This window comes from Pyrus communis, chromosome 15 (genome assembly GCF_041283825.1).
Source record: "Pyrus communis isolate YQ-2024b chromosome 15, ASM4128382v1, whole genome shotgun sequence".
Lineage (NCBI taxonomy): Eukaryota > Viridiplantae > Streptophyta > Magnoliopsida > Rosales > Rosaceae > Pyrus > Pyrus communis.
The window spans coordinates 27,011,797-27,034,261 of NC_142579.1; the positions used below are offsets into that span (position 1 = coordinate 27,011,797).

General features: G+C 37.1%; 4 protein-coding genes across 7 annotated transcripts; 3 read left to right on the forward strand and 1 right to left on the reverse strand.

Moving 5' to 3' along the window:
* Positions 1-64: 64 nt before the first annotated feature.
* LOC137738691 (zinc finger (Ran-binding) family protein) lies at positions 65-3,353 on the forward strand. Of its 3 annotated transcripts, none has more exons than XM_068478169.2 (7): positions 65-405; positions 1,326-1,711; positions 1,798-1,858; positions 1,979-2,052; positions 2,178-2,356; positions 2,669-2,749; positions 3,033-3,353. In XM_068478169.2, the coding sequence occupies exons 1-7, from the start codon at positions 240-242 to the stop codon at positions 3,079-3,081; spliced, it is 996 nt and encodes a 331-aa protein (XP_068334270.2). In that variant the 5' UTR covers positions 65-239; the 3' UTR covers positions 3,082-3,353. The 3 variants fall into 3 exon arrangements, with proteins under 3 accessions (XP_068334270.2, XP_068334276.2, XP_088542211.1); XM_068478175.2 differs by having other exon boundaries at positions 66-405; positions 1,798-1,825; XM_088686085.1 differs by having other exon boundaries at positions 275-405; positions 1,218-1,711.
* Positions 3,354-3,605: 252 nt separating this feature from the next.
* Positions 3,606-4,258, reverse strand: LOC148690806 (uncharacterized). Its single transcript, XM_088686086.1, has one exon. The coding sequence runs from the start codon at positions 4,188-4,190 to the stop codon at positions 3,642-3,644; it is 549 nt and encodes a 182-aa protein (XP_088542212.1). The 5' UTR covers positions 4,191-4,258; the 3' UTR covers positions 3,606-3,641.
* Positions 4,259-6,219: 1,961 nt separating this feature from the next.
* On the forward strand, positions 6,220-9,684 carry LOC137734336 (2-oxoglutarate (2OG) and Fe(II)-dependent oxygenase superfamily protein). Of its 2 annotated transcripts, XR_011068566.2 has the most exons (7): positions 6,224-6,557; positions 6,734-7,312; positions 7,858-7,943; positions 8,125-8,435; positions 8,572-8,643; positions 8,745-9,111; positions 9,247-9,684. XR_011068566.2 is itself a non-coding variant. In XM_068473621.2 (6 exons), exons 1-6 carry the CDS (start codon positions 6,374-6,376, stop codon positions 9,043-9,045), a joined length of 1,533 nt encoding a protein of 510 aa, XP_068329722.2. In that variant the 5' UTR covers positions 6,220-6,373; the 3' UTR covers positions 9,046-9,684. The 2 variants fall into 2 exon arrangements, 1 of the variants encoding a protein (XP_068329722.2); XM_068473621.2 differs by having other exon boundaries at positions 6,220-6,557; positions 8,745-9,684.
* Positions 9,685-16,694: 7,010 nt separating this feature from the next.
* Positions 16,695-18,694, forward strand: LOC137711720 (protein WUSCHEL-like). The gene is made up of 3 exons (XM_068451004.2): positions 16,695-17,368; positions 17,478-17,581; positions 18,058-18,694. The coding sequence occupies exons 1-3, from the start codon at positions 16,906-16,908 to the stop codon at positions 18,466-18,468; spliced, it is 978 nt and encodes a 325-aa protein (XP_068307105.1). The 5' UTR covers positions 16,695-16,905; the 3' UTR covers positions 18,469-18,694.
* Positions 18,695-22,465: the final 3,771 nt, after the last annotated feature.

Genomic DNA, 22,465 nt, shown 5'->3' on the forward strand with positions numbered 1-22,465 from the left:
ATTGGGCCACGACCCTAATCAACTAGTGACGGCCCATATTATCCTGTTTTTTTTCAAGGTCAACTGGACAAGGGCGCGAGAGGTATGAGGTCGCCTGGCAACTCGAGAGTTCCGTAGTCGGTACGATCCCTGCATATCGCTTGCTTGCTCGTCGACCCTCCGAGCTTAGCAGACACACAGATATATAGGCGGAAGACGAAGGAGCGGAGTAAGAGTGAGAACTGTAATCTAATCAAACAATGGCGGAAGGAAGAGAAGGGGATTGGGAGTGCAGTGGATGCAGGAACAGAAACTACGCCTTCAGATCCTTCTGCAATCGCTGCAAGCAGCCTCGCCTTCTCGTCGACACCAAAACCCCCGCCGACTCTAAGTGGCTCCCTCGCATCGGCGATTGGATCTGCACCGGTTAGACCTCACACCCCCTCTCTGTCTCTCTCGCTAACTTTCTCTCTCTAAGATTGCTAGAATTATACTAGGGTTAATTTTGAGTTATGTATGGATATGGGTTTTGAGAGTTGTAGGGTTTAAGGGTATTTATATGGGGGTTTTGATTGAATTGTACTGCACATATAATAATGGTTACTTCAACGGGTTTGGTGTTTCTAGAGATGTAAACAGTCCCCAGTCCTTATTATTCATTAACGGTTAGAAACTTAGAAGCTTATGGCCGTTGATAACCATTTTTCTTTCAGTTTTTAGTTTGCATTGACGGTAATAAGCCTAATTGACATAAAACATCTCACACTCTTCTTTCTTGTTTATAATTGAGAATTAAATCTTGGGGAGTGCTGTCTTCTCAGTTCATTCCAATTACCCATTTTCAGTTGCCTTTTTGTAAGTTGGATTCAAAGGGAAAGACGGTCATTTTACAAATCGTTTATCGGTTTTGTTGAGAGAGAGAGAGGTTGAGTATGGCAGTTAGGGTACATGCTTTGTTTGGTGTATAAGAATATAGGAAAGGAATGAAGTACAACTTTGAAGTTTAATTTCCCAGTTGAACAAATATACGATCTTTTTTCTTTGGGTGCGTTCGATTTCAATTACAGAAAGAGTATCTTACTTGCACATTTTTGCACTTTCGTAGCCTAATGACACATTTCCTTGACCTTGTTTATTCACTGTGAATGCATAATTGTTATTGCAGCTTGTATTTTTCTTTGCTTTTCATCTTTTTATCAAGTTGAAAAAAAAATGGTTAGCAACTCGCTATCAATTAGGTTGAGTGGTTTCTGTTTCTTGTATGGGTATTTTGGTGTGGGGTGGACTTGTTGGTGTGCGTACTTGGCTGGATTGTGGGTTGGGTGTGTGTGGCAATGGATCAATAGGTTGCACTAACAACAATTATGCATCAAGAGAAAAGTGCAAAAAGTGCGGGCAACCAAAGGAGGTAGCGGCAATGCCAGCGGTTGCAATCCCCGGAGCTTCTCTCCCAACTTATTCACATTATTTTGCCAGGGCCCAAGGAGGACGGGACCAAAGGATGATGATGGGCAATGGTGCTCCCCCACATTCGCTTCCTCTGAACTGGTCTATACCAGGGGCTGATAAGTTTGGAGTTCAGCCGGCTTCTACTTGGCCTGTAGGTGGAAACCATAATGCTGGACTTCCACATGCAAATTCTACTAATCAGCTTCTTTCAGTTCCAAAAGGATGGCGCAGTGGTGATTGGTTATGCAGTTGCGGTTTCCATAATTATTCGTCTCGAACACAGGTATGATGATGCTACATGAGCATTCGAAGCAAAGAGTTTTCCTTACCTAACTGTTGATTTCTGATCAAACTTTGATTTATCTGCAGTGCAAAAAATGCGATGCTTTTCCACCATGTATGCCCTTTCTTCATCAGCATTGCAATTGTCGTATGATGGATTTATGTTTTAGAAGCACCTGAGCTACAGTTATTGGGTTCCATTATTAAGCACTGGTATCATATTGTAACTCATGCTCATTTATTTCCATTCCTCTTTTTTCATATAAAGCTCTTGGAATGAAGCGATTAGCATCTGAAGAGCTTGTTCATGACTGGGATAACAAGAGACTGAATGTAGGACATGTAAGGATGATCTATCTTTTCTATTGGAATTTTAGATTCTAAAACTTTATAATATTGTTTCATACAGTATCCTTTGCTTTCTTCCTCTCCTCCTCATTCTCTTATTCTTTTCACGAAATGTGCAGACAGTTGGGCAGCAGCTATCCTATCCTGGATTTGAGCAAGTGGTAGGGACCAGTGGTAACCCTGCAACTGGACCTTACGCTCCTTATCATCCCAATGTAAGCTCAGGCGTGGCTCCGAATTTGCAAGTGCCCATGCCATTCACACAGCAAGCAATGACACCTACACTTCTTGGAAAAGGGTGAGTTTGGAATCAGCTTTTCCTTTTACATATGCATGCTTACGTACCACGTTCGGTTGGTTAGATAACAGTTTTGGTCTTTGAGTCTTTGTTATTATATGCATATTTGTTCTTGCAGTGTATTATTCATGTTTATTTAACTATTTTCAGTTTGCTTCCACACCTTTTTAAACGTGGATAATATCCCTAATTAAATATGGCCCCTATAAACGTCGCTTATGATGAGCCTATATTTTTTAGCACAAAATCAGCTATTGTAAGATTAGCTTCTTTGATAAGGATTTTCTTACTTATATTTTATTGACTTCGCAGAGCAAAGCAATGGCGTAATGGGGATTGGATGTGCACAAATTGCAACAATCATAATTATGCATCTCGATTAAACTGCAATAGGTTAGTTTCTAAACTAAGCATTGATTCCTCTTTTGCTTAACATTCGTTACTTCATCCTTTTCCTTGGGTTTTAATCCCAACTTTACCAATGGCATAGTAAACTGTTTTCCCATATGGTATGGAATATATCCTGATGAAGCAGTGAAACCTCTTTCTTGATATATCCTGATGGAACAATAATTTCAAATTTTGTGCATCAATTATGCTCTGAGTTGAGGCGTGTAAATGATCTGTGTTATACGTAGTAATTTGCTCTGAATGTTGGAACCCTTATTATCTGCAGGTGCAAGACTGAAAGAGATGCAACCGCTCAGCCAGTCAACACCATGTAGCCATTCAAATTCATTAAGTTTTATGCTTGGTGCTCATTCAAGTTTTGATTTAGCCTTTCATTGTGTACTATGTTGAGGTGAAGATGAACCTTTTGCTATAAGCGCCGGGTTATCTCACATTATTCCGATAGTATATTGATATTCACTCTGAATCGTTGCACTGCAATAATGTAATTTACAACTCCGTAGTTTCGTGTCGCAGAGAAAACATGGCTGTGTCGCTTTATTGATCAGTAATATTACATGCTCGAAACTATGTTTTTTCCCTCGAATTTTTTCATTGGATTGTCCAGGAGTGCTAATTTATGCTAACAATAAAGGTGCACGTTTTCTTCGTAATACAAACAATATCGTGGTTGAGGAATTGGACACCAGAATCTCGGATGTAGGGGAATGCTTTTGACTAGTTGAGCTACAGACCTTTCCCTAACGCAAACGATAAATATTTGGTACGTAGAATCGTGAAGTTGTAGATTGTATGTGAACGAAGTCTACTGTAAAATCATCGAAATCAAAACGAGAAGTAGAAAATCTCTGGGAGAAGAGAATGATTGAATCAATCAAGAACCCTTGAGGATGGAAGTGGGAGAGAGAGGAGGTGCATCCAACTGGTACAGGTTAAGAGCTGGTCCAACAAACCTGAAGAGAATCCAAGCCCCAATCACTATGTAAATTGAAGCATAAGCAAACTTATTTAACCAAAACAAAGCACCCTTCTCCCCCACATAAAGCTCCAATGCCTTTTCTCCCAGGCTCATATCCTCCCACTTCTTTGGAGCAGCACTAGCTTGAGCCTTCATGACCCGTCCGCCGTCCCTCTCACCGCCCTCCTCTCGCTGCTGCTTCGTCCGCCTTCTCGACCTCTTTTTAAACCGCACTCCCGTGGCATCTGGGGCTGCCACCCTGTTGCCGTCAGTGTCCAGACTGCTAGTGTTGCCACCACCATCACTGCCAGTGGTGTTGTAAACTAGTGTGCTGATTCTAAGAGGCCGGGGACGAGCAGCGGGGGAGAAGATATGGTTATGTTTTGTTGGTGAAGGTTTTTTGAGGGCGAGGTAGGTTGGGGAGGCTGGCGTTGAGCTGAGGAGGTGGAGGAGTTTGGCGTCCATTGTTGTTGAAGTTTGTAGGTGCAGCCAATTCCAAGTGAGTGAGTGGATGTACGTTGCTTTTATCACTTTCTTTATCTTTTCATTCATTTTCTTCCAATTTGCTTAAAGAATAGTTTGGTTGGGCTTCAACTTCAACTTCAAGTGGGCCTTAACAAATTCTTTTGATTTCGTTTTAATGCAAGCGATAGAGAACACAACAATGGATCATGTTACTTGCAAAATGCTATAAGAATTTTAAGGTACTTGGATTATTTGTGCAAATGTTAAGGTATTTTAGTATTTTTATTAATTTATGATGAGTTTTTTTTTTTTTAGTACATCAATATTTTTATACTAAGGAGAGAAGAAATTCGGCTAAACCACATAATGGGTAGCCTAATTTGGTATCAAATTCGCCATCCACGAGAATTGAACTCTCACTTTCAAGTGAAGAGGAATACCATCAAACCGTAATACTGATTGGTAATTTATGATAAGAGTTATGACTTTTATTTGAACAACTAAGAAAGAAACTTAGGGGTGGCTTGTATACGGTGTTTAATGGACTTTCAGATCCCCTGTTTTACCTCTCCGTAGCTTCAGAAGCAATCCCAGGAGGCCTTCGTTCTCTATCGCTGATTAACAAAAAAGAAAAGAGGGATATGAACAGATTGAACGTTCAACAATCAATATTTATTACAATAAATGACTAAACTAATAAAAAATCAATAAAAACATTTAATAATTAATTAAAAAACATTTGAAACTGCTCTCAAATTTGACAGCAGTCCCTTTTGCTTCCAATCCATGTCATGTCCCATAGGATTTGATATTTCGATTGGAAACAATTAGTGACTATCTTTTTTTAGTGTTATAATTTATGTGAACATTTTGACATCTCATTTGATGATAAAAGTCACCCTGTATTGAATAAAGATTGTTTATGACTTTGAAAAGTCTAAAATCTTGTAGTATTTAATTATGATCTTTTGGTGAGTCTATAAAAATTCACGTGTATTTAAAATTTCCCTGATTTTAAATGATTTTATAAAAAAATAAAATAAAAATGGATTTTGATAGAGTTTGTGCTTTTATAGTAAGTTTTGGGTCATTGCAAATCCAACCTAACCCTAAAAATTTGATGGATTTCATTTCTTCCACTTAGGATGGTATATTCCGCCACCCACCATAATACAATGATTATCATTATCACCACTTTCATCATCGTATGGCCACTACCACTTACCATGACCATCCCAACTGCTCCTACCGCCACCACTGTCACTATCGTTGCCACCATGCCACTAGCATAAGCATCATCTCGATCACCACCACCACAAACTTGTCACAACAATCACCACTATTTGACAACCTCCTACAACAACCTTTTTACACCAACACCATGACCGCTGCCTCTACGACCACAATCTTAAATACCTTAACATTTCCACTATCACCATCTTAGCATCAATGATCGCATGACATTTCTACTACCATCGTGGCCATCACCACCTCAGAATCACCATTTCAAATAATGAAAATTTGAAAATAGAAATGCATGTTAATAAAATTTTCCATGATAAATCCACCTAATTCTATTTGAATCCTTGAAAAAAATCTCACAAGCTCCATTAAAATCCATATAGAAACCAAGTAAACTCTCTCAAAATCCATCTATTCATCTCTATGAAAATCCATAAAACTCTATAAAACAAAATACATGACATTTCAAATTAATCACACATTATAATATGTAATCACTAATATAATTAATCAAACAACATTGCAAGTAATCACTAATATAAAAACGAACGAGTTTCTCATCTAATTTTCTTCTACATATCTTTTTTTTCCTAATTAATAGATTAAATAAATTAGAAGGATTAAACACCGATCAGGGGCTGCCAGATCTCCACACGTGTCCAATATTCTCACAGAGGATTTCAAATTCCAAATCCTCCCCGGATGGATCCAACTTTTTCCCCACGCCTTTAAATACCAAACTACCCCTCCACCATCACCATAATTACTACCCCTTGCCGAAGGTTTTATACTCACAAAAAAAAAAATTGGTTTGTCCAACCCGCTATATATCCTCTGTCTGTCTTTAACTCCAAGCAAAAATCCATCAGAAAAAACAAACTCCAAGCAAAAACATCCACTCACCGAGTCAACTCGCCGGAACAACCCAGCCCCACAAGTTCATGACTGACGACACCTCCGATAACAACCGGGTCGAACCGGTCGACCCGGTCCTCGTCAGTTATCAGCCCTCGGAGCTCCAAATCGCCTCGGAGTTTCTCTCCACCTGGCTCCCCTTTCTCACCAGAGATCTCTGCCAGCACTGTTCCGCCAAACTCACCAATCGCGTCCGCTCTCTCGGCCCAGGTACGAATTCTTTCACTTTCTGTTTGTTTCCTGGGAAAATTTAGGGCTAGAAAGTGTGTAGAAAGTAAAAAAGTCTCTATCTTTATGCTGTACTATACACAGATAAATTGAATTTTGAATTTTGAATTTGTGTTTCGGTATACCCTTATTGGGATTTTGTGATATGGGAATTGTAGAACTTGGTGGCGATTCGATACCTGTTAACCCGGATGAGAATTCGAGTGATTTGAAACCGGAGAGCAAGGAGTTGCAGGTGGGTAGTGATAATGATATTGGTGAAGATAATCATGATGATGACACAAGTTCACTAGGTTGGAAAGACGGAGCTCAGGGGCTATCGGAGCCCGACCCTGAAGCTTCTAAAAGTGGATTGTGTCCTGAATCCCCCTTATTAGAGACTCCAATCCCTCGGATGTCATGGGCCGATATGGCACAGGAAGATGAGCTGGAGGAGGAGGAAGAGGAGGAAGAGGAAGAGTGCGAATTGAATAAGCGGGTGGTGAATGTGAATGACACGACTGGAGAGTTGAGGATTACAAAGTCTACATTGTCCAGGGAGCAGAGGGAACACATTAGGTTCATGAATGTTAAGAGGAAGAAAGATTATATTTGTTTGGAGAGGGTTAATGGGAAATTGGTTAACATTCTCGACGGGCTTGAGCTCCACACCGGTATCTTCAGTGCAGCGGAACAGAAGAGGATTGTTGATTATGTTTATGAGCTTCAAGAGATGGGCTGGAAGGGTGAATTAAAAGGTTAGTTCTTTGCTTTTGGAATGCCAATACAGTGCTGGATCTTCGTGTTGATATTTCTTCTTGTTTACATACATGAGGTATATATATCTGTAATGTTTCCAATAACATGTTTATCTATTTACAATGACTTGAGACATAGGCTTTATGGTAACCCTTTTATTGCCTAGCTAGAATGTAAGTTGTCTGGAATGCACATAATGTGTTTGGTTTTCTTTTATGAATTTACATCTATTGTGTTCCTCAGATTTATTTTGTAATCGGTTTAGTTTTAAGTTGCCAAAGAACTTTTCAATGGTATGTATATGCCAACTTTAAGATTCCCCGTCTTTTCTTGTTGAGTTGTAAGTTATATTTTATTATACTGAAAATATGCAAAATCTATTATTTAGCTCAAACTTGTTTTTATGTGAGTTAATTCTGTTACATGGAACTTACTAAAGTGTTTTTGGATTTTCTAGTTGCATTCTATTGTATTGATGTTTATTTATTTCTTATTAGGATAGGTATTATACCACTTTGGATAACCTATTCTGGAATTCTTGCAGCACGTACGTATACAGCACCTCAAAAGTGGATGAGGGGCAAGGGACGAGTAACCATTCAGTTCGGCTGTTGCTACAATTATGCAGTGGTTTGCCTTTTTGCTATGGCATTTAGATTTAATTTCAAGTTATTATTTGACTAACATTTGGTAGAAATCAGCTACATTATTATTCTAGTGGGCATAATTTCTGAACTTTGCTCAAAGGAACTATATGTCCTACTGATTTTAATGTGTTGCACTTGCATCTGTTGTGCTATGTTGGTTGCAGGATAAGTATGGTAATCCACCTGGTATCCTCCGCGATGATGTTGTTGATCCCATACCTAATCTTTTCAAGGTGATCATTAGGAGGCTGGTAAAATGGCATGTGCTTCCCCCGACCTGTGTACCTGATAGTTGCATCGTCAATGTATATGACGAAGGGGACTGTATACCTCCGCATGTTGACAACCATGATTTTGTTCGACCTTTCTGCACTGTGTCCTTTCTTAGTGAGTGCAACATAGTTTTTGGGTCAAACTTAAAGATCATTGGTCCTGGCGAGTTTGAAGGTTCATTTGCCATTCCCTTGCCAGTTGGGTAAGTATCTCATCCAGATTTGTCCCTGCACATTCTCTGCCCTTGTTTAGATTCTACCTATTGTTTGTCATTACATCTATGTATTTTGATAGATGCATCAACCGTTTTACTTAATAGTCAGCATTTTTCCATGCAGATCTGTTCTGGTTTTAAACGGAAAGGGGGCTGATGTGGCTAAGCATTGTGTGCCTGCAGTACCTACAAAACGGTAAGAGTTAAAACTCTGCAATATAATTTTGTCTTTTTGTGGTTGCTTGTATTAATTATTTGTCTTCAGGATATTTACCTGCTTGTTATTGTATATCGTAGGATATCAATCACATTTAGAAGAATGGATGAAACCAAACGGCCGAATGGTTATGTTCCAGAACCTGATCTACAGGGTATTCAACCACTCTCCTTTGAACAGGACAAGAAAACTACATTAAATTCACCTAGGAGCGAACGTGGAATGAGGAGGCAGCCAATTAGAAGAGCGGGTAACTCCGAAATTAGGGGATCTGCTGACAGACGTGAGTTCCACTCAGCGCCCCGCGACTCTGGATGGAGTCGACGTGGATCCGGAAATAGGTGGAACCGGGGAAGGGCCAATGTGAATTTTGAGAGCTAGTTGGTGATGGCTAACTTCGTTGCCAGTACAAGTGTTGCTGTTGGCCCCTTCCAACCTTTCGTCAAGGTTCTTGCACTTAATTTCTGAAAGAGATATAGGAAACATATTGATTGGATTTGTATCTTTCTACATCTACTTTAGGCATGTCAACTGTGCTTTGGTTTATCCTTTAACAAAAGCAATATGCCTGTTTGCGTATAGATGGAAGTTCAGACTCATGCGGCGAAGGCAGTGGACATAAATGCAACTTGCTGGAATGCCACCACAGTTCTCTTGGGATTGTTTTTCTATAGCTTATAAGTCTCATCGCGTAGCGCTATCGGCTTTGTGAGTTTAAAGCATATGGGTGAGTTGTACTATATAGTGGATAAATCAACTTGAAGCTGGTTGGTTGTAGCATATTGCTGCTCATATGTCCCAGTAATTGGATTGCAATCTATTGAGTGTGGTATTGTATCCTTCCTCGGTTTTACGTTTGTGAACCGGATTTCTTTGTGCATGCTCAAGTTTACTAGTATTTGAACGTCCAGAATTTCTGGCCGGTTTCAGCCGTATATTTGCATTGTTGAGACGAGAAAGAAATGCAGATTGGTAAATTGGTATTTGTTGGAATAAGACCACAGTATCGGTGTTGGTTTACTTTTTCCTTCTCTCTTTTTGTTACAGACGCTGTTGGTATAGTAAATTTGTATTTACTTTTTCCTTCTCTACATTTACAAAGAATGCCTTTATTCATATTTCATACTCCCTTCGGCCATGATTTCGAGTTCTCATCTCCATTACAACGCGGTGCAAATAATTTTACGAGTTGTTATTAACATTCTAAAAAAGTCGTTACTTGGAAAATATGGGAGGAGCAATGGTGACTAGTTTGAAGTGTTAAACTCACAGAATTTTATTAAAAAGAAAATTTTATGGATACTAGAGACGCTAACTTGCACCAAATTTTGCATCCAACAAAAACTTGCATTCTGGTCACTAACTAATGTGGCTAGCTCTTTTTTGTTGTGAATAAATAAGGTTGCAATGTGTTTATCTATACGCAAGAGAACTCTTCCTGTGAGAATTTTTTTAGTGTGCCGGGAACACGATTTGGTACGCAAGTATCATAATACAAGTTGAAATTCTTTTCTTCATGTTTCTCAATAATCTCTCCTTGTATACCGGGTTGCATTTCCGCACACTAAAAAATCTCCTTCTTGTCAACCATTAACATAATATTAAATATGGAAAATGAAATAATTTATGATCACACAATGTATGATGAACAGTCACGATCGTGAAATGTCTAAGATCCTCAGGAAAAGAATCCGACGAGTATCCTTTTCCATTAAATATACCCATTTATCCTCTTTTCCATCTTAAATAACAGATTTGATACTAATGAGACTTTTTTATTGGTCTTTCACTTTGTCTCATATTTTCAATCAATCCCTCATTTTACAGGAGATGGATTGTCTACCTTTCCATTTCCATACTTTTTCCATGTCCTCCTGTTTTTGTAGTCACGATTAAGCCACCTCAACATTTTATATTCCTATTATTTTTTTATTATTATTTCTATAAAAAAATTAATATAAAATATTGATGTGGCTTAACCGTGATCACACATCACAAGAGGGCATGGAAAGAGTATGGAAATGGGAGGGAGCACCTCCCATTTTACATACCCTGCTTCTTTTTCGTTCTTTTTAACTTCCAATACACGCATGTACTATCTTTTATAATATTAATCACATAAAACACTGCATTTACTATCATAAAAATTGGTGTTTATATTACTACTCAAGTACTATTGCCTTATGCAAATAGTTTTTTATCACAGTAGTGAAAATGTGTTGAGTTTTGCATGAAGTCATGAGTTCAAATTTCATCGATGACTAATTTAACATCTAATTTAACAAAATTTGACCCAAAAAAAAAAATATATATATAGCGTTATAGTTGTTTCCAAACATTCTGTGCATAGATGTTTTTTTCTTTTTAATTTATTAACAAATGTCATCAATGTAATTTTAACTCATGAGGTCCTCCAACAAAGTAAAATTTCACTAATCGTGGGATTTATGTAGCTTTTCACCCTACCATAATATGGCTCGAGGTGTATATTCAACCTTATATATTTGAGGATTGTATACATTAATAGTACATACATATGATATGATATGATTTGATTGTATGTTGGGTTAGATCTAACACATTTACCCCACAAAATCTATATGGCATTAATTCTACTCTTTCGTTTTTTCTCGATCAACCGGGACTCAAGTTCAAACTTTGAAATTTCTGGTCCTCCTCCTACCATTTAGAGTTAGTCAAACCACAATACCTTATTATATTAAAGGATGTATTATCCACATACTTCATTTATTTTTCACACATTTATCTTAATTTTTAATTAGATTGAATAAATTAAAAAAGAAATAAGTATGCGGATACTACCATCGTATATTTATTTCTCAATAAAAAAAAGAAAATTGAAAACACCTCAACACAGAGAGGTTTGAACGTAACAGTGTCTAATGCTGTGGTCCAATAAAACCACAAATACTCAATTTACATGCCAAATCAATTATATATACACATATGCGTGGGGTCCACTCTAGCTTTCATGGTCCCATACCTACTACCCTAGTGTTCTGTAGAAACAAAGCATATTAAACCACATGAAAAGGTAAACTGCGCTCAGCTGCCATCAAACTTCAGAAGCTCTAGCATGCAGTAGCAGCCTGTGTACCTAGCCAGGCAGCTACTAGGCAAATAGCATTCATATAATAAGTGAGAGATTCTAACTATTCTAAGCAAGTTTCTTGGCTTGCATATATTCAACATAGTAAAAAAAAAAAAAAAAAAAAGTATTTAAAATGAAATGCACTATTGCACTTATTTGTATAGGATTTTGTAGTGTACATGCATCGGTGTATATATCTACAGATATCTATATTTGTTTGAATCTTGATTATTGGATTATTAACTGTACATCTAAATCTCCATTCATCAGATACTTAAACCGGAGTACAACATAATTTTGGTATATATATGGATCCTTATTATGAATGAATATTTCAAGGACAAGAATATGAATTAAGAGAGAAACTTGTGGCTAGGGTTTAGTCTAGAACTGTAGTTGCAAGTCTTTGTCTTAGACTTAAAAAAAGGAATAAAAAAGAGAATGAGACTACTTACTATGGCAGTCTAGAGAGAGAGAGAGAGAGAGATCTGGGGTGATATTATTGAGATGTATCTTGAGAGAGATATGGGAAGAAAATGACATCCGAAGATGATTACCCGAAAGAAAAGGGAGTGTACTCACAGCGGCTATGCACAGCACACTAAGGCCAGTCAATTATTAGGTAAGCAGTTCAGAATTTTGGATAACAAGGGGGACAGATATACAACTTCACTGGTAAATCAAGTCTAAAAGTTGATCATCAAAGAATTGCAAGACTGACTATCTCCTCCTCCTATTGGCTTTGGCTAATTGGAGAGAGAGAGAGAAAGAGAGAGAGGCTCAGAGTCCTAAACCCTCCATGTAAATGCATGATAAGGAAAGGAAATCTCATGATGATAGTACTGTCAAAATCAAACATATTATGCAATCTGTAAAAATTGAAATGTGAGAGAGACGGAGGAGGAAGAGAGATAGGCATGTACAACGTCAGTAAGGATTACTGAGAAAGGGACTGGGACTGGTTGAATTCAAGAAAGAATGCTTCAATTTGGCCAAAATATTGTGTAAAATTCATCAAAAAGAAAAGTTGTGTGTAAAAGGATAAAATATGTAAACTTGCTTCTTGTTGGTTTGTAAAGTATTGGACTTCTTAGATAACATACGATTAGCTTGAACAAGTTTAAACTAGTGAACCAAGGAAAAAAGGAGATGCAGTACTAACATCAATACAAGCTCTCATAGGTTAGCAATGTGATAGATTAAGGGTTCGATTTCTATCAATATAACTATAAAGACGTACAAGTTAAGTGTAAAACTAATGCTTCCATTTGCCCATTTGGCCAAAAGTTTAGAAAGGAGAAAGATGTAGAGTTTCTTCTTGTTGGGTTGTAAAGTATTGAAAACTTTCTAATAAAATGAGAATGAATGACAAGATTAAAATAGTTATCCAATGAAAAAAGAGAGAGATGCAACTGCCTCCTTAATTTTCTGTTGGTCTTTAATGATCTCATAGTCGTGTTAATATCAATACAAGTTCCCATAAGTTAGCAATATATAGATTTAGGGCTCGATCTCTGCCAAGGTGACTATTAACACGCACAAGTTCTTGCTAGCTCAGACAAGAATGTTAATGAAAGCCACTAGGGTTGGTGAGGGTGGGTAGGGTACATGTTTAAGGTTTATGGCATTAGCTAGGGTTATAAGTCTACTGAATTAGGCTATTAATTCACATAAAACGCAGTTGAGGTTTATGGGATTAGGGTTAGTCTCTTATTTGCAAAGCAAAGATGCATGGGATTAACGAGGAATGTTGATATGAATTATGTATTAGGATATAAGACCCAGTTGGGGTTAGGGTTCATATCGTATAGAGTGTGGTACATTGCGTGTGCATGTGAGAATTATAGAGAGAGGATGGTAGAAACAAAGCGGCAGTGGCAAAGAATGATGAAGCTTTTGATGATGATCCTAGAGACTGAGACATGCATGCATGCATGAGAGAGCTCCAGAAACCATGACACACACCATACTTAATGCTTTGGCATTTATTTTGAAACGCGTGCTCCGTAGCATAAAGGACTATACAGACATGATGACACCACTGAATTCTTTCTTTCTTTTGCACTTTACTCCTTGATATTTGCTCTATCATCCGCATCTCACATCTCTCCCTCCATCTCTGTACAGAAATAGGATCATCACTTCCTACACTTGTGCTTGTGCAACACTCTTTTAATTAATAAGGTTTTTTTCATAGTTAAGGTATGTTTATAACAGTAACGTTTTTAGGGTTTGCATGATTAAATTCTAGTTGGTTAATTTTGTTCAATAAGTTATTATGTTAGAGCTATGAAGTATAATTTTTTACTTATCGTGTTTTCTACAACATTACTAAGTTTGTTTTATTTGATTGTGCTTCATGAGATTTGAACTCAGTCACACGTCATTTTCCAACAATAGGCACTACAAGAGGCCCCCAAATATTGTGTCGCCCCCTATACCTTGTTTTCGTCACCAAAAGTATATGCAACGAATTAGGATCTCATCCAAGTAGATCATTTTTCCTTACTAGACTAAATGATCAGAGTGAGCAAAATACTGCAAACTGTGCAACCGCAAAAAAAAAAAAAAAAATTGCAAACAGCAGGTTAGTGATATGTACATAATTTTCATTCTAGGGTTTATGCTTTTAAAAAATAAGTTAAATTTTGCATAACCAGGCACATCTTCAATTATCCATAGAAATAGCAAGATTGTACCTGAACAGTTAACAAGACACGAATTCGCACAAAAAATTGCGTTGTTTAGTTGAAGCGTATCGGTTAGGGTTGATAACAGTTGTACCCACTCAGTACAAGAGCTAAGATAACAGTTGGGTTCAGGTCAAAACTAACAAAAAATTCTTACTCTAAGTAATCTGGTGCGTCATTGTTGAGTGGTGAAAAACACATGGAAAAGTGCTCGCGTACGCAACACATGATGAATTTTGATAATATTTCTAAAAGAAGATTAATATATATGTTAAATTAACAACATTTTTAGTTTTGATGGTATTTCGCACACCCCTAATAAAAATCTGGGGTTTGTGAAAAATTCTTTTATAGTAATTTCATAGGCAATTAACTAAATTTAAATCTAGATGATGATTCAGACTCCCTCTTCCTTTTTCATGCTCCACACAACTAAAGATACATTGAAGAGATAATCAAAGAATGCTTTGGTTTTTGAAAGACGATGCTAACATTATTTTTAGCCTCGGACTTGTTTTTAAAATTTTCTTGTAATGACATGCATGTTCAAGATGTATTTATGTATTTCTTGCATTGGACTTCTTATTTGAAGAATCTATTGGGATGTATTATGTACTGTGAAGTATTATTGTGATACTTTGTTTTGTTCTTAAAAAGTATAAGTCAAAATCATAGATTAGTTTTAAAATCAAGTTTTCGTCAACGGTTCACCCGTTAACAATGCTTTTACGAGCGTTTCAGGTTCGGGTTGAGCATTCTCTAACATACATTGCTCAACAGGGGTTGGCATTCGATGTCACATCTGTTGTGCCTACTGTCTTTGCATTATATTTTTACTGTTTTCTCTTCGTGTTTGTAGAAAGCCGTGTAGTGGTTTATTTCATTTGTTGGTTGCGCTCTCTAAATTAAGGAATTGGTCAGTACAGAATATGTACCCGTTATGGCACCCTCTTGTATTGTTTGATTTTTTGTCAACTAAATCCCTCCATCGTTTCTTGTAAAAAGGTTATTGCTAAACGGTTTGTTAACAAATGACCCGTTATCCTAATGTGCAAAACTAGTCATGATCTTTCAAAGAACATATAAAATTCTATTGTTGATCATATATAACTACTCTTTCACCAATAGCATTGTGATCATATAATTGATCTTAATCTTTCATAAGGGTAAAAACATTAGTTTCAATCAAAAGTATAAATTGCAGTACATGCATATGTTACCTTAACAATAACGAACACTACGAAAGTTGAAAACGTGAAGCAGCAAAAATGAGCTTATTCTCACAGCACATCAGAAACAGTTTTTTTCAAAGCACAGCAATACCAAACCAGCCCGAAGATGAACAATAAGAGGCTAGCTAGGTAGGAGCTGTGAGTAAATTGCATTGATTACCATGTTGTATTTGGGCTAGCTACTTCTCCAGTTATTCTTCAAGGCTGCATATAATATATCCACCTATATAATCTCGGCCCAGGACATGTACATATATAGGTCACAGTAGATTTGCACCAAGCCTAAGCTCTAGCATTACTACAAACTACTGTAGGTTGGAATTCCTAGAGAAGATATGAGAGCTTAAAAGTGGGGTAAAAGAACCAAAGAATAGAAACCCTAATGGGTCTCAAAGTACAGTTTGGAACCTATATGTAAGGCACAGAGAGAAGTACTTCATCAAGTTCAATTTACAGTTTTGCCCATGACAACCCTAGCTAAGTACAGGAGTATCTTTGTGGTTCTGGGGCTAGCTGGCTCTCTTCGCCTAAAGATAATAAAATAGAACTGAAATATATTGATCTCCCCATTGAAAGAAGAACCTCTAAATCACTCACTCCATCATTTTTATGGCCGGCCGTTCATTCATTCATTCAGAACCCTCTTTTCTTTCTTTCTTTCCAATCCATTATATCACTTCATCATCATATCATATTATATTATTCTCTCTCTCTCTCTCTCTCAAAAAGTGCATCAAAAATAATAATTTCATGTATACCTCTTGGTCATGCCTTTTCAACCAAGTAATTTTTATGCCACTGATGCCCTCCCTTTCTAATCCCTCTTTTGTCCCTTCCCTTTTCCATGAACCCCTTTCACTCTCTACTATCCCTCTGTCAACTTCAGTCTTTCTCTCTCAGATATTTCTCTGATTTCCTCCCTTCATCTCTCCATGAGCCCCTCCTCACCTCCCCCTTCCCCCTCTTAATTATAACCCTTTGATCCCCAATCCCAACATTATTTTCAATTTCATGTACTTCCTCTCTCTCTATCTCACCTACCTTCTCTCTCATTCCCTCATCCTCTCTTCCTCATCACTCCAACTTGTTTGCCTCCTTTTGTAATATCCTTCCTCTCTATCACACCGTCTCTCGAGTTCAAACCCTCCTCTCATACCTTAGGATAATTTAGAGTAGAAATTTCGCTCGTAATCAAAAGAATCTCTCAATGGACCCTCAACAAAACCCAAATGAACTACTAGATGGCGGCAACAGGCAGGGGGGCGGAGTCATGTGCAGGCAAAGCAGTACGCGGTGGACACCCACCACTGATCAGATAAAAATCTTGAAAGACCTATACTACAACAATGGCATTAGATCACCCAGCGCTGAGCAGATTCACAGGATCTCTGCTAAACTGCGACAGTACGGCAAGATCGAAGGCAAGAACGTTTTCTATTGGTTTCAGAACCACAAAGCTCGTGAGAGGCAGAAGAAAAGATTCACTTCTTCTTCTGCTCCTGATAATCACGCAGCACCACCAATGCCAGCTGTACCACCGCAAGCCGATAATATCAGGCAAAGATCATCAGGGTTTGGGATTGATATTAATGCAACTGCTGCTGCTGCTTATGAACAACTACCCATTAATCACCACAGCAAGTATTCCAACATTTCTGGTTCACCAGCTGGTAATTAGTTAATTAATTAGATAATTAGAGACTGACTTTTTCACTAACTAAATTATTAAATTTTCCTACTTTTTTTTAGTTTTTACTATTTGGTTTATTTTATATGCAGGGTTTTCTTCTGCATCTTCTTCTTCAGTTGGTGTGAATGTTTCTGCTGGGGCACAGATGGGAAACTATGGGTATGGATCCATGGCCATGGAGAAGAGCTTCAGGGTAAGTTTATATTTGTAAATATATATATATATATATATATTTATATTCATACACAATAATGAATTAATGCAAGAAGAAATGAAAATACTTGCACCCAAGTGAGCACAGTAGTGCAAGTTTAATCATCAATTTATCTACAACACAAAACATCATAGAGTGATTTGAAACTTCCTATATTAAGGAAGAAAACCTCTGGCCCTTTGTTTCCTTTAAGCACTAGAAATAAATTTCCCCATTTCTCATGTTAAGCCAAACTAGTTGGACCCCAATAAAACAGTACATATTCTATTCCACTCCTGGTACTAAAATGATAACAACAGTTGAAAATGTATATTTGCAAACCCGTTTAGCCAATTTGGTTAGAACAGTGTACTCTCCCCCTCTGCACTAAAGATCCCTCCCACAGTTTAGATGATTATATCATTTGTTAGTAAGAAAATTTACATTTTATTTTTTACTTTTTGGGTTAATTGCAGGACTGCTCGCTATCATCTGGAGGAAGTACTAGCACCGGTCATGTTGGTGGATCTAATTATAATAATTTTAATCACAACCCTGGATGGGTTGGTGTCGATCCATATTCCTCACCCTACACCATCTTTGACAAGAAATCACCATCAAAACAAGTGTTTGGTGATCAAGAAAACATGACGGAAGAAGAATATTACAATCAGCAAGCTTCACCAGAGATTGAGACTCTCCCTCTTTTCCCCATGCATGGTGAAGACATCCATGGTTTTGGCAACATCAAGTCCTCCTCCATGGAAGGCTACTACTCCGGCTGGTACCGCTCCGACGGCGGCAACGATGGTGGGTCTCGCACTTCCCTTGAGCTTAGCCTCAATTCCTACAGCCACATGACCCCTGATTGCTTCGGATCATGTTAATTATATGTAATAATACTATTCCTCCATGTCTCTAATTCTAATTACTTCTAGCAAGCTAGCTGCTATAATATCTTAATCTATGATCAGCTTGTAATTGTGATCAGTATGGCTACTACCCTACTATCTTATATATGATTAACTCCTACATATTTTAAGGCTTTGTTGGCTTTAGCTATTTAATTACGTCAAAAGTTGTTGGGTTTTGACACGTGTCATGCAAAGAACTTAATCTCCTGATTTATTAGCTTACTTTTAACTTTTAGTTGTCCCTTTCCCGTGAATATTCCATGATAATTATTTGCTAATCAAGATGCATGGAATCAGTAGTAATAATAATAATAATAATAATAATAATTCCATGATTCATTCATAATATAGAGAGATGTTAAGTAGGAGAAAGACTTTGCAAGTGGTGGAAAAAAAGTTGAGTTTTTGCAGTGTGAGTTTGAATCTTGTTGGTGGTTAATTTAACATCTAAGCTAAGAAAATCTATCATTTGACAGAAAGGAAAAAAAAAAAAGGTAACAGAAGGATTTTCATGGAACCGGGTTCATGGTCATTGTAACTCTCTAGGCCATTAATAAAGTCATGTAAAAAGTCTTATACATGATCTCGTATTAATGGTCTAAGATGTAAAGGTAACAGTGAATCCATTTTATATAAGTCATCATTAATTAGGCAATTTGTCAGTTTATATTGTTCAATCTTCATCGTCAGCAAGAACATGATCCAATGGTCCAAGCTTTACTGAGAATGGTATGCAGTCACCTTCACCGAATTAAATAATGTATAAATGACCTAGTCATTTTCAAGCACTTACCAGTTAATTAAAACTTCATCAGTAGAAGATCACGAAGAAGATGATGGTAGATGGAGATTTCAATCTGAAAGGCCTGCACTGCTAAGTGTGACGTAATATCTCGACAGAAATTTAAGCTGGGGCCCTTGAACTGGAGGGTAAACTACAGTGCTTTACGTTAAGGGTTTGTTGTGTATACACATGTGTCATGTGCGTGTAATGTCGAAAAGATTTGCCAATGATATGAAATGGGAGCGTGGAGAAAAACGTAATATAGAAAGACATGCTGTTAGGGCAAAAAAGATGAAAGTGTGTGTGAATGTGTTTGTATATGCGGCCGTTTTCATAAAGTGGAGGCGGGAGCTAGTGGTAGTGGGAGGAGTATATATTTTGAAGTTTGAACCCTCTTGGTCTTGGGAAATTCCAAAATATTCTTCTTCTTCTTGTTTTTGGTATACATAAGTTGCAAATTATTTGTTCATATTTGACTTTAAAATAAATCCAATCACGACAGAATGTTTAAGTGTTGATCCAATAAATGCAACAATGTAATATTTGTTCATATTTGGTCTTATTATGGGAAATGAGATTCATTCCGGATCTTTGTGTTTGAAGTCTCAAACCAAGACATTTCCCTCATTCAAGAGAGAGAAAAAGAGATCTGGACTGATCAAGTTTTTGAATTCTTGTGAAGTTGACTAGTAAAATGAGCTAATGAGATTAAATGATTAAATCCGCAAATTCCAAACACAAAGATATGGAGTGAATCTCAAATTTTATCATGGACCTTGCATGGTTCTAGGCTTCTTGCAGAGTAGAATTAAAAAAATAAAGAAGTTTTAATACTTAATTAGTCGCCATATCTTATTATTTGGACCAACGTTTCATCCCCCTGCACTTGTTCTAAAAGTGAGTTCACAAAGCCTACCAGATGCCTCTTCATATGACCTATTGATTAGTGCTTTTGCGGTTATATTGAAAAGAATCAATTTCTGCACCTAAATATAATCATAAATCAATACACACCGGCTATCACCATTTAGACTAACTCCAAAAAAAAAAACTTAATCATTATTTAAAGTTTAACATAAGACACTTTCATTCATAAGTTAATTAATAGGACAATTAGGACACAACTACGTAAGTAAACTTTTAGTTTTGTAATTTCAATGAGTTATGTTTGGATACGTGTCAGATAATGATTTGCATGCAATAATGAATGACTTCTTACATGTAAAGAGCCAAAGACGGTCGATCTGAATTTGGATATCATAATTATTTGATTTCACACCTTTGTATATGTCCATACAGCTAGCATACCGTAGTCCAATATTTTGTTAATATACAAAGTGCATCAATTGTAAGAATAAATGCTCTTAGTTATCTGAGTTACGAACCCTTTATTGCAGTATATATCTAGTTATTTAACTGCAAGTGAACAACTTTGGAGAAGCCAAAGACAACACCACCAAATGGGTGTGAAATGAGTTAAAACAAAGCACAAAGATAAAATGCGGGTGTAAATAAACAAGAAAATGAGTCACATGATGACACACATTCTCAAAGACATTCACCAACCGAAACATATTCACTCTATCAGTCTATGTACATTCATAATTTTGGGGTTCAGTTTTCTTGCGTCTGGTAGAGCACCTTGTGGGCACCTCCATAAAAGGGGTCCCCATCACCAAGATTTTGGGTGGGATGGCATTCCTTTTTCTGGTTTGACAAAAGTTCAAACTTTATAGCTTAGGAGAAACCCTAATGTCGTTTAGGGCATGCAAGCCCTTAAGAAGAGGATAATACGACTCGGGTACGGCCTCAATCAGGTAACTACAGACAATGCTTCTTGTTCTTCCTTGGTTGATATATATATATATATATATATATTATTACAGAGAAAAGATTTAGTTGTGGATCGAAGAAAATCTTTAAAGCTTTCTGTGACTTCAAGTACGTAATGTCCCTAACTAGCAAAATGAGGCATGACATACATCATGCTTTTTGGCCAGTTTCATGTAAAGTGTTTCAAATCCATATTTTCCAAGTTGGTTTGGTTTCCATTTTTATCAGAATTGTTGAGCTCAAGATTTTTACCTATTAATTGGTCCTCACATATGCCTCCCCACATGGTTTTTTTTTTATCTTCCTCCTCTTCTCTTTGAAGGGATAACTCCTTAATTAGCCTCTTAATTTGCATTTTAATTCAACTTGACTTTTCATGAATATTTTAGCAATGATCTCTGAATTATAGTCTTTGCTTCATTTTGCTCTATGAACTTTTACTTTGGTTTTGAATCCCCCGAACTTTCAATTTGTGTCAGTGTTCCACTCGTTGTTTAGATCTGTCGATTATTCTGTCAAATTGAGGATTGTTTTCGTTTATTTTGTACATTAGAAGGCTTTGTAAGTTGTAATTTCTCTTAACTTTGTTCTCATACCTAATATCAGAATAACAAGTTGTAGTTATCCTTGTGAATGTAACATTTTATTGATGTATATGACCCTCAAAGTTGATCAGTTATATTGCTTGCACGGTATGTAATTAACGGAATATTGTGATAGAATATTTAGAGGGTCTTAACTCTGAAGGACCAAACTAAAAAATTCATCGCTCAAAGTGGAACAAGGTCCAAAATTCATGGCTGTAAAATACACACAAACCAACGGTTGCTACTTTTTAGTCCCCACATCTGCATAGTGTAACCCTATACTGCAGTCCGAACCCAAACCGAAGAACTTCCATGTCACAAAGATTCTTACGTTGCAATACTCCCAAACTAATCAGGCATTGTTAAGTGAAAAAGTAAAAATGAAGATTTCATTGTAGCAGTATCTCTAATCCAATCACAAACTGCCATGCCATGCGAGAAAATTAAAATGCATGACAATGCGATTGATTTGAGATATCATCATAATAACATTGTCGTGTATGTAAGTTTTCTCCCGATCAACAACTTGCAATAACTCACGCGTGGGATGACTGACGTCGTCCACAATTCCCCTGAATTTTGGTTTCATCTGGTTATCCAACATAAGCGAAACACCTCTTTTGTCATGAGTGTGAGTGTGGCCTCCACCTCTGATCTGACACTTCATCTCCATAAAACAATTTACAGTCGGGGAAGAAAGAAAGAAGCATATATATACTCATAAAGCATATATATATATACTCATACTATCACAAAATTGGAAGTG

Excerpts from the sequence above, each read along its gene's own strand:
- LOC137738691 (XM_068478169.2), top strand. The coding sequence starts at position 240 with ATGGCGGAAGGAAGAGAAGGGGATTGGGAGTGCAGTGGATGCAGGAAC. Across the intron at positions 1,712-1,797 it reads ATTATTCGTCTCGAACACAG|TGCAAAAAATGCGATGCTTT; the intron begins GTATGATGATGC and ends ATTTATCTGCAG. Across the intron at positions 1,859-1,978 it reads TCATCAGCATTGCAATTGTC|CTCTTGGAATGAAGCGATTA; the intron begins GTATGATGGATT and ends TTTCATATAAAG.
- LOC148690806 (XM_088686086.1), bottom strand. The coding sequence starts at position 4,190 with ATGGACGCCAAACTCCTCCACCTCCTCAGCTCAACGCCAGCCTCCCCA.
- LOC137734336 (XM_068473621.2), top strand. The coding sequence starts at position 6,374 with ATGACTGACGACACCTCCGATAACAACCGGGTCGAACCGGTCGACCCG. Across the intron at positions 7,313-7,857 it reads CTGGAAGGGTGAATTAAAAG|CACGTACGTATACAGCACCT; the intron begins GTTAGTTCTTTG and ends GAATTCTTGCAG. Across the intron at positions 8,644-8,744 it reads CCTGCAGTACCTACAAAACG|GATATCAATCACATTTAGAA; the intron begins GTAAGAGTTAAA and ends TGTATATCGTAG.
- LOC137711720 (XM_068451004.2), top strand. The coding sequence starts at position 16,906 with ATGGACCCTCAACAAAACCCAAATGAACTACTAGATGGCGGCAACAGG. Across the intron at positions 17,369-17,477 it reads CATTTCTGGTTCACCAGCTG|GGTTTTCTTCTGCATCTTCT; the intron begins GTAATTAGTTAA and ends TTTTATATGCAG. Across the intron at positions 17,582-18,057 it reads CCATGGAGAAGAGCTTCAGG|GACTGCTCGCTATCATCTGG; the intron begins GTAAGTTTATAT and ends GGTTAATTGCAG.